The sequence below is a fragment of the Coturnix japonica genome, chromosome 3, assembly GCF_001577835.2.
Source record: "Coturnix japonica isolate 7356 chromosome 3, Coturnix japonica 2.1, whole genome shotgun sequence".
Taxonomy (NCBI): domain Eukaryota; kingdom Metazoa; phylum Chordata; class Aves; order Galliformes; family Phasianidae; genus Coturnix; species Coturnix japonica.
Window position 1 is genome coordinate 47,689,726 of NC_029518.1, and position 10,938 is coordinate 47,700,663.

The 10,938-nt window shown below is 41.3% G+C and overlaps 1 protein-coding gene across 11 annotated transcripts in view; it reads left to right on the forward strand.

Moving 5' to 3' along the window:
* The window catches only part of HIVEP2 (HIVEP zinc finger 2), a 124,740-nt gene that overhangs the window by 110,060 nt on the left and 3,742 nt on the right, over positions 1-10,938 (forward strand). For all 11 annotated transcript variants that reach the window (XM_015858321.2, XM_015858316.2, XM_015858319.2 and 8 more), the window contains 3 exons: positions 1,150-1,325; positions 3,894-3,995; positions 4,534-5,435. In XM_015858321.2, the coding sequence (XP_015713807.1) occupies positions 1,150-1,325; positions 3,894-3,995; positions 4,534-5,435 (1,180 nt within the window). The remainder of the gene's footprint in view (positions 1-1,149; positions 1,326-3,893; positions 3,996-4,533; positions 5,436-10,938) is intronic.

A 10,938-nucleotide genomic window follows, 5' to 3' on the forward strand; every position in this document is an offset into this window, starting at 1 on the left:
TTGTGAAATGTTTCACTGTAACCCTCCAAATTGCCACTTGCTTCTTGTAGAGTTATCATCACATTAGCAGAGCCTTTCGCACAATCCTTTATTTATCTAAAGTACTGACTGTCAGTGCCAGTGATGGTTTGTGGGTTTTGCATCCACAGTGTGACTGAAAGTACTTCGTGCTGTTTAGGGAGAGGGCAGTAGAGGAAAAAGGAATAAAAAATTATGATTTCTTGGTTCTTGCAATTTCTGAATACTCAGTGTCCTGAGGATGAAGTTGTCCCTCTGGGGAATGCCCAGTAACGTCAAGCCTTAAAACAGCTGGGGCAACTCTTTTAGGTTTCAGTATTACAAGTTTATCGTAATAGTAAATGAAATGTGCAGCTTTATATTGATTTGTGTATCTTAATTCTTAGCTAACAAATAATGTAATCTGCAAAAATAGCACTGAATGCTTACATGTGTGCTAAGAAAAATTCCTTTTACAGTGTTCTGCTAAATAAGCAGGTTGAAAGTTTCCCATTTTGTTTCTAGAGCAGCACGTACCTTCATGAGCTCAACACAGTGTTCCTTAGAGTGAGATCCATCTTTGGGAACTTCAGACATGAGTAGTGTGAATACATACATTCTTGCTAGTCATCTGCATTCCCTTTATGCTTAATAGGGGAAAATGGGCATTTGCAGGATGTGATTTATCTTATCCCAAGGGCTAAATCAGATAAATACATTTAAACAAGTCATATTAATGATACCACGAAAGGGCTCTGTTTTCAGTGGTGGTAGATGCCCACATGGTCCAAGAGCACAGATAGATGAAATGAACCCAATCTGCAGATTCATATAAGAGGCTGAGCTTTGTCTACAGGAATGGTGGCTAATCTGTTTCCTAACAAGGTGTTGGTAGTATACCCATACCACAGCTCTTTGTTCGCACATTGTTAAAAAATAACTAAGATACACAAACAATGAGACCAGTGCATTCCCTGTGAAAGGGGAATACATTGTGAGCTTCAGCTTGAAAATTTAGCAGCTCACATGGACTTCTGTGGCAGTTTTGTGATAAGATCTATATAAAACCAGGATTGAGTGCATAGAGGTGATGTTTGTGCCTGCATGTGATCTAGAGTCTATATGATATAAATACTTAATCTCTTTCAACAGGTATAAATCAAATGAGGATTATGTCTATGTCAGAGGACGTGGCCGAGGGAAGTATATTTGTGAAGAATGTGGAATTCGCTGCAAAAAGCCAAGCATGCTCAAAAAACATATCCGCACTCATACTGACGTCCGGCCTTATGTATGCAAGTTGTGCAATTTTGCCTTCAAAACTAAAGGTACTTGACCCTTTTTTCTGAACTTTTGCCACTTCACAAACAAATCCTGAGATATTTTGCCATCTGGGATCCAAGCATCCTTTGCAGTGAAGGAAAGAATTTTCTTCGAAACAAAATGAATATGTTTATGGATACAGGACTCTGTGACAGAGATTGTGCTTTTCTCTTGAATTTATCCAGGGATATTGTGAGACTTAGAGACTCATTGGATAGCTTCATTAAGAGCTATGGGCTTTAACCGGTCCAGCTTACTGGAGATAAAATATGGTAGCTTAAGAACTGCCCTCACAAACAATACTTTCTGCCAAAGTTGTTACGTGGTACAAATTTTAACTGCAACAATGCTCAAATGCTACTAGACTAGTACACTTATTGTGACATAAAGTAGAAGCAGAGCATCAGCTAGTGAGGAAAACATGTCTTCACATGCTTTGCAGGAGGTCGGTTTCAAGTTTATAATTAATGTATGTCTCCCAGATGGGCCACTCCATCCACTGCAGCATTAATTAGTAATAGAGATCGGATATCCTGTGTTCACATGTATTTGTCAGCACAGAAAAAAGCTTTCATTTGTCACCCAATGGCCATAGATAATGATATTCTTTGGAATTAGGATTTACCGTGCAACTGTCCCCTTAAAAGAAGAAAAACCCTCTTCTGTAGTAGCATTTGTTTGTAGCACTATCCAAATGAGCCTTACATTCTTAGTTTCTGACCGTGAAGGGAAATTGGTTCTGATCCTATTGTACTAAATTTACTTGAAGGAGAAGAAGCTAAAATAAATTTCTACTGAGATCTCAGTGCAGCTTCATGACTGTGTTGAGGAATGAGGATTATAATAGTTTCCATGACTCCAACACTTCTTCCTCTACCAAAGATGGGCATAGCTCCTGGATGGCTGTAGACCCATCAATCTAGTTTAAGATGAGAACTTTGATGGGGGTGTAGAGACAAAGAGAAGGAGCTGCTTTGTGGTAGTCCCTGTGGTCTATTTGGGGAGCTGTTCTCAAATCACTATTTACATCCGACATTGCAGGAAAAACGGGTCATCAGGAGAGTCTTAAAGGGAGGATTGTGATTTTGGAGCTCTGTTCAGAGAGGATATTCCAGGCAGAAGAGATGGCATGGAAATAAATGTGAAATTGCTTGCTGAGGCTGGCATTTCTGGCAAAGAAGAAACAGGGAGGAGGTGGTGTGCTGTTGCACAAGAGAGGGATGAGTAGGAAGAAACTAAGCCTTCAAAGTGCAAGAAATGTTTAACTGGTGTGTTGCTGCTCATGGGCAGTTGTCATCCTCATAAGTATTGTTGCTATTTTGCTGAGGACAGTTGGGGACAGACCTTCAAAGCATTTAGCCACATAGAAGCATCAGAGGCTGAGTTAGATTTTTCATGCAGTACACAGACACTGTAAGAAACTTACTGAGAAGGGAATTACATGAACTACCTAGGTCTGAAAATAAGAGAAAATGAGCTTGTGAGCTTCCAAGCACACCTCTGCTATCTGAGAGAGTGATGCATCATTCCTGCCATCTGGAGACACTGGTCAGGATCCCAAAAGCAGCATACGTATACTCACAGAGTGCTTTTCCTTGAACTAAGAAGTGCCGTGTCTGGGTTGGCACATTCCCAGTTGTCTGTTGCAGATGTGACTAAAGTAGCTAATGGATTAGAGTGATATTCTCATTTCTCTGGCTTGTGCTTTTTGTGCCCAGGATTCTTTGCTATGGAATGTCTCCTGAGGCCAGTCTCAATCCACTTGTCTTAGCTGTGAAAAAAACAGACCAAGACAGACACTCCAGAAAGTCAATAGTCTAGTGTTAGATTGCTCCCTCCTGGGAATGGGAGATCTGATTTCAAATCCCTGCTGTGTCTGGTTCAGATCCATACTCCAAAGCAGGGAGCTGAACTTGGATTTACCACATCCCAGGTGAGTGCTCTGAGTACAGCTCCTCTCTGGTCAGCGGTTGCAACCAGACAGTAAACTTGCACTGAGAAATCAGGCAAAAGTGTCTTTTTGTGGGATACTGCTGGTTCAGCAAATGCCTTCAGGGCACTAAATGTTTGGAGCTCATATGGGAAGTAAGTGGGAAAGTGTTTAGCTTGAGAGTGCTACTGTGAAACTCTGACTGAACCCTGAACTACAGTGCACTGGTGTTCTGTCAGTGTCCAGGCAGTATATAGTTATCACAGACACTAAGATCAGGGATAAATAACTGCCAAAAGTGAGTTTTTGAGTTTTCTGACACACCTAAATGTCATATGGAAAAGTAGACAGGTGCCTATGTACCTCTCATGCCTGAATATATTTGGTTTGGAGTTTCTTGGGGTTTTTTGTTTTTGTTGTTTTGTTTTGTTTTGTTTTGTTTTGAGGATATGAAAGCCCATTCTCATTAAAACAGGCTCTGGGCAATGGGCCAGATGAGTTCAGCCTTGTCTGTTGCATTGTTGTTGTTTGTTTTTAAACTGAAAACAGGATATCCGCAGGATAACTGAGTTATACAGCAAAACCCCACTTTGAAAGTGATCTTTGCTGTTGTCAGTTAATTAGATTCATCTCTGATCCATAGGAAATCTGACAAAACATATGAAGTCAAAGGCACATAGCAAGAAGTGCATGGATCTGGGAGTATCAATGACATCTGTAGATGATGCTGAAACTGAAGAAGCAGGTATGTCAGAATGATTTAATTTAGTTGGAATGGCCTCTGGAGTATGCAAATGACTCACTGCACTTTAGCACAGTGCCTGGCATGGGAAAATGTATTGAGAGTATTTTGGGCATTTTTTAATTATGAAGCATCTAGCAAACAGGAAGTATAAAAAATAAATCTGATCTGTTTGTCTAAGATATGTTTTTTTATGATACATCAGAAGGAGCTCGAAATAGAAATGTGTCATCTGTCTCATACAAAGTACCAAATATTTTCAATTCAGTTATGAGAGATGGTAACATTCCATGAAGTTACAAGGTGGGTAGGGTGAATTTTCTTTGTATGCTTTCATTTTCACAGGATTGAATTTGGGGATATAGTTTTAAGGTTTGTATATACGAACAAAATACATTTTGAGACTGTTGAGAATGGCTTTATTTAGCCATTGCAGATGAAGATCATCCAGCAATGGCACTAGGTGTTCTTGGTAGGGACTGAGTGTGACAGAAGAAGTGTGGCATATGCTTACCATTTTGATTCGCTGTGGCTGTTTCAGAAAACATGGAGGACATGCAGCAGGAGGCAGAGAAGAGTAGCAACCTGGCAGGCCTGTCAGCAGAGCATCAGTTTTCTGATGCAGAGGAGTCAGATGGTGAGGATGGTGATGACAATGATGAAGATGATGAAGATGAGGATGACTTTGATGATACTCAGGGAGACTCAACACCAAAAACCAGATCGAGAAGCACTAGCCCTCAGCCCCCTCAGTTCTCCTCCCTGTCAGTGAACTCAGCTGGGGCATCGCAGGGGGCTTCCCCCGAGGGCTCCCTTTCTGTGGGACACTCCTCCCTCATCAGTTACTTGGTCACTTTACCTAGCATTCAGGTTACTCAGCTTGTAACATCAAGCGAAGATTCACAGATGACAGAATACCAGAGGTTTTTCCAGAGTAAGAGCACCGATTCAGAGCCCGACAAAGACAGGTTAGACATACCTAGCTGCATGGATGAGGACTGCATGCTTTCCTTAGACCCCAATTCGTCTCCAAGGGACCTCTCACCTTCCAGTCAGCAGTCGTCCCCTGGCTATGATTCTTCACCATATAGAGATAACTCACCAAAGAGGTATTTAATGCCAAAAGGAGATTTGTCACCAAGAAGGCATTTGTCACCCCGGAGAGATATTTCACCCATGAGGCACCTTTCTCCACGGAAGGAGGCTGTGCTGAGGAGAGAGTTATCACCAAGACGGGACGTTTCACCAAGACGTCACCTATCACCAAGGAGACCAATGTCACCAGGGAAAGATGCATCTGTTAGAAGAGATTTGTCCCCTAGGCGAGAGAGGAGATACATGGCCTCGGTTAGAGCAACATCTCCCAGGAGGGGCTTATACCATAATCCAGCATTGTCTATGGGTCAATATTTGCAGTCTGAATCTATTCCAGTGGGGCATTCAGTAAGTATGAAAGAATATTTATTTCTTTTGTCAAAAACATTGTTCTTGCTTAAACTGTGCATAGTATTTTGAAGAACTTTGCCGTTTAGTAGAAAAACAAAGCTTTGAACTTGAGGGGGAAGTCCTGGAGTGAATACAGGACTTTCGCAATAAATAGAGACTGAGTCAGGATGCTGATTCAGTTAGACACAGTATAGTCAGCCAGAGGGTTGGATCTTCACTTGGTACACATCAGAGTAGCTCCATTTACTTCAATGAAATTAGGCTGGCTTACATTAACTTTATCTTTAAATGGCCCAGGGAGCTTACATGGTGTATGAGGCTTGTTACTGCGCTGTAAAATCTTTTACCTCCCATACTGTCAGATGGAATCAAAACCAGATCGGGGCTCAAGACCTTGGTACTTCAGTATGTTGCCCATTGCTGATTTATTGCTTAATGCAATAAAAACTAAAGTAAATGGAAATCCTTGAAAAAGCAGGGTGCCCATCTAAAACAGGATTCTGTGTCTGGAGTGTAAATAATATTGTGTGACAGGAGCAGACAACTGTATACCTAGCAGAAAGCACCATCACAACTGTCTCTTTTGGCAGGGACACCACTGTCTAGGTGGAAAAGAAAATATACAAAACTTGCACAGCTGCTGTTTGTGCTTCTCTGTTTCAGTAAATAAGCACTCAGAAACTGCTGACCTGGCGCTTTTGACAGGCCCTAGCATTCACAAAGCTCCATCCACAAATAAATTTGATCTTTAGAGTTAGGGAATGGCCTTGCTCTGTGAGTGCTTTTTTTATTTTTATTTTTTTTATTTTTATTTATGTCATATATTTCCTTCATCGTATTTGCTACTGCTGCTACCCTCTCACTGTGTGCTTTTCTGGGCAGCGTGGATTCAGCTTGAGTGAGCTGTTGCAGGCTGCCACCACGTCAGGCGAGACTGTCCTGCCCTCCTCTTCATCACCAGTCTTGGCTGTTTGTGTAGTCACAGTTCTTCTCTATATAGGAAAGAGCAACGGAACCCTGAGCTTATAAAATTAGTATCTCTAGAGCTCTAGTGCAAATTTCTCTACTGAGCCAAGCAGGGGAAGGTGGGCTTGGGTGGGTTTGTTATTGCATCAGGGCAGAGGTGGCTGGAGACACAGACAGTGCTGAGAAGCACCAGCCAGACAGATCCAAAAGTCTTTCTGGCTTTTCAGAAGAATTAGGGAAAGCTGATGTATTGAATGACTCTGCACATAAGTGAAAGTCCCAGCAGCCCATTGTAGAGCCTCTCCTGCCCTTGGCCAGAGCCTGCTCCATCTCTCTTTCACCAACTGCTTGCCCCAGCCACATCTTCCTCACCTCTCACCTGGTCTCACTCCCTCATCATGATGCCATGGTTTGCTAAGTTGTTGGGGAGAGCAGTGGAGATGGGGGGCTTTCTGAGCTGTCCTGAGGGAAGGGTATGTTGAAACCCTGCTGCAGTTTCACAGACACAATCTCTGCAGAGATGAGAGACAATGCAAAGCCAGCCACCAGCCTCACCAGCAAAGCAAGGAGGCATACAAGAAAAGATAAATAACCATCAGTTTAAGAGCCATAATGGCATGGTATCAAATTCAAGGAATTATGTGGGACACTACAGCTAACACTGTACAGAGAGTCCAAGTTCTAGTGTCCTCCATGAGACATTTCCACTGGCATCCTGTAGTAGAGACCTTGGATGTGTGGGGATGCTGGCAAAAGGGTATGGAACAGTCATACTTTGGCAGTGTGACAGTTCTTGCTGTAATATTTGCCTTGTGTGTTATACACACCTTCCAGCAAGGCGTTTAGCACTTCCTAAGGACTCTTTTAGCACCCTTAGCTCCTTCGTTGGGAAATTGCTCTTCACCATACCAGATGGGCTCTTTACACTTACCTTATTTTTGATGTAGGATCAGGCATTTGTCCTACAAGAAAGCATTTTTAAATCAATTTCATGTTGATTTTTAGACAGAAACTCAAATCTCAGTATAATCACTGCACCTTGAACATAGGTGTCACTCGAAGCAGAGCAGGTCAAATTTAAATGAGGAAATTAGAGATGAGGATGATCATCCATCTAACAAACACTGTGAGGAAGGAAAGATGGATTCTTCATCTCTTGTGTGTCTTTCTAGGAGATATACTTTAGCCATCAGAAGACGAGTTGAAGTGAAATGCATGTTAATGCACTCAGTGTGTGGGAAGACGGATAACACCTGAGCTTGAAAACTGTTAGAAAAGAAAAAGGAATAAAGACTGTTTTCACTTTCAGAGAAGTGAAATCCAGCAAATAAGAACATAATTTGCAACTGCATCAGTGATTCAGATGCCAGCTTACAGTGCTGCTTCCTGTTTCAGAGCTGCATTAGATTCCCAACCCTTGCAGAAATTAGAGCATTTATGTACTTCTGGTGCCTGAAGTTACCAGAAAAAAAAAAAAAAAAAAAAAAAAAAAGAAAAAAAGCCAGTTTTATTTCTTTTCCCCTGCATATTAATTTACATATTTGCTCTAGACTCTTTGGCCAGGGGTGATCTGGTTCCCCTTCATGTTTCTTCCCCTTGAATGTTTATGCTCTTTGGTGGTGCTGTGCAGAGAGCTAGGGAAGTGTTCTGGCATTGGAAGTACCATGTTGAAAACAGTTCAAATTATTTCTTTATGCAGTGGAAAAGAGCATGGGAAAAGAAATAATAATACAGACATTTATATTTTTTCCTTTGGGTGGTTAATAACAAGATGCACTCTTGCAATAGGATACTCTTTCCAAAGTAGACTGAAGCTAATAAGTAGTGCACCTTTAGTTTTGGCAAGTTAAATTGTTGTTTAAATTGAAAGGCAAGTCACCTCTCTAAGGATCTCTCTTGGGATCCTCTGTCAATGCCAGAGGTTTTTTTTATTTATAAGCAGTCTGGCACTGTTATCAAAAAGGCTCTGATTCTTTTCTCTAGTTATTTTATCCTAGACCTGCCAGAAGGAGGAGAGATGGAATGGCTGTTTTTGTTCAGCTTGAGTGCATCTCTATTACCCCCTTTTAGTTTGGATCAGGAGTGTGCTTTGGAGGTGAATGTCTGTATTGTCACATTTATTGTGCTTTGACTCACATGGAGGAGCATTCTTAGAATAAGTGAGCTGAATTATTTTCAGATGACATTAAACTGGAGAATATGCTCAAGGAGTGCATCAGGTGTACTTAACTGTGAGTGGGAATTCAAGTGAATAAGAGATTACAGGATTAGTCCAGAGTAACTGTCCTTTCCAACCTGACAATACATATACTGTGAACATCAGTTTCATCATCAACAGTTGCATTCCGCTCCTGCTTTTCCTCACTTCTAGTACACCCCATTACTTCCTCATATAGATGAGAACTTTTGCCTCTTTAAGTCATGAAGCTTGTTGTTAGCAGAGCATACCTACCCCTAGCAACTATTTTAGCTTCTAGGAGTTAGTTCATTTTCCCCCCATTGACAGTTTTCACAAGCAGTTTCTGAAAATAAGAATTTAGTGCAGTGTGCTTTATTGATATGAGTCTACCTGCTTAAATTGCTGTTTTGTTTCACCTTTCCTTCATTTTGATGTCGGAAGCCTGTCTTGATATATTCAGAAGGGCTGAAGGGAATTAGGCACCACCACTTGAAAATCATTAGGACCTAAGGTCCTTTGATCATCCCAGACATATGGATATTAAATCCCTTCCTGAGCTCTGAATACTTTATCATCTTGAGTGAAATGCATTCCTGTACAGAAAGCTAGCATAAAAATCCTAAAGGTGAACTGTAAGTAGGTCCATGTATGCATACGTTGTCTGCAGTAGTGCATTCTCAGTAGGACTGCAAATTGGCTTGATCCTGAAACCGAAGTCCACGTAGATTTGTAGTCACAGCATTAAGCATCTGTCTTTTAGAAGGCACATGGTAATGATGTCCTCTGTTATTGAATTTCCCCATTGAGCTCATTATTTTCTGTTTTTTAACTTTAAAAAGTCACGAGTACTTTAAGATACGGTAATCACAGTGATTTTTTTTTCACCCACCATCTTTTTGCAAGCTGTGGTCTGAGGGGATCTGGGGCTGCCAGAAGGATATCTGTGAAGGGTGTTTGGCTTTGAAATGTGATCTTCCTCTTAATTCCTGATAGCCTGTTTTGGATAATGCACCAGATACAGGGTAAACCCTGTCTTGTCTGTTAGGGCGTTCTGGGACATATGTGAAGTTGGATATGGCCTCGCACAGGGATGTGTTGTGGAAGTCTGTCTTTATGACCAGGCTAGAAAGTCTACTGAAAAGCTCTTAAAACTATTGTTTGGAAAATTATGTTGGGGGGGGAAATATGCTTAACTGCTACAAATGAGTACTAATAGAAAATGAAATGGGTCCTCTTTGCCTGACAAAGAGAGGAGTTCATCTCACTGAAATTATAGGAATCCTTCTGAGTATATAGCAAAACCATACTGTGACTTTCTGCACTGCAGGCAGTGTTGGAATCTAATATTGTAAACAGAATAAAGTCTTTGGATTGTCAGGATATTTGGTAAAAGGAGAGAAATCCTCTAATAGTGAGTCTCTTCCCCGTGAATGTGCACATGTGCATCTGTAAGTATGAAAATGCTAGATATCTGTAAAGGATATAATAATAGCATGAAAGGTACAACCACTTCAAAACTCATCTGCTAGAATTAAAGATAATCCTGTGTGTGCTCAGCCAGGTTTGGAAGGCATCCAGTGGACTTGCACACACTGTCACTATCTATGTAAAAATTAAGCATGAGAGACATATACTGGATGATAGCACTGATCTTGGGGCATGCAGCGGTTTCTATCATGTTAGCCACCTCTGTCTGACAAGGGCAGACTGACATCCTACTTTCTTTTGAAACTGTGGCAGGGTAAAATGTGAAGCCAGTGTCCTTCTCAATTAGAGATTTGAGTGTGACTAGGTTTGTTCTTCTACGAGTTTCACTCCTTTTCATTTGGTTGCTTTTGCTCTATTTCCCTTGGCCCAGATTCTCATTAGATGCATTAATGATAAATGTCGTGGTTTAGGAAACAGCCAAGAGAACAGCCTGACTGAGAAACGGGTTGACAGAGGAAAGATGGGAAAAAAATAGGGTGCAAGCAATTGTGCAGTGGTGAGGTTAGTGATAGGAAGGACTGACAGAGTAGGTGAACTATGCCTTGTAGCTTGGCAAATCATTCATTCTGTAAATTTTTCCCCATTCAGCAGTACAACATGCTGTCACTGTGCTTTCTTAAGACAGTCTCTCTTTTATGAGACTTGAGTGTCTCACTTTCTGAATAGGAAAATTCCCAGAATTAGATTATTCTCAGAATAATAACATCATTTAAGTTCGAGTCTGATGATTATGGGTCACCCCTTCTGTCTCAGCATTGATTTATATTAAACAGGACAAAGCATCTGAGCACAGTGAGATTCAGCCGCTGGGTAGCACAGAAACTGAATCTTTAATTGCTCCCTAAACCCATTCCCCGGGTTGGGATC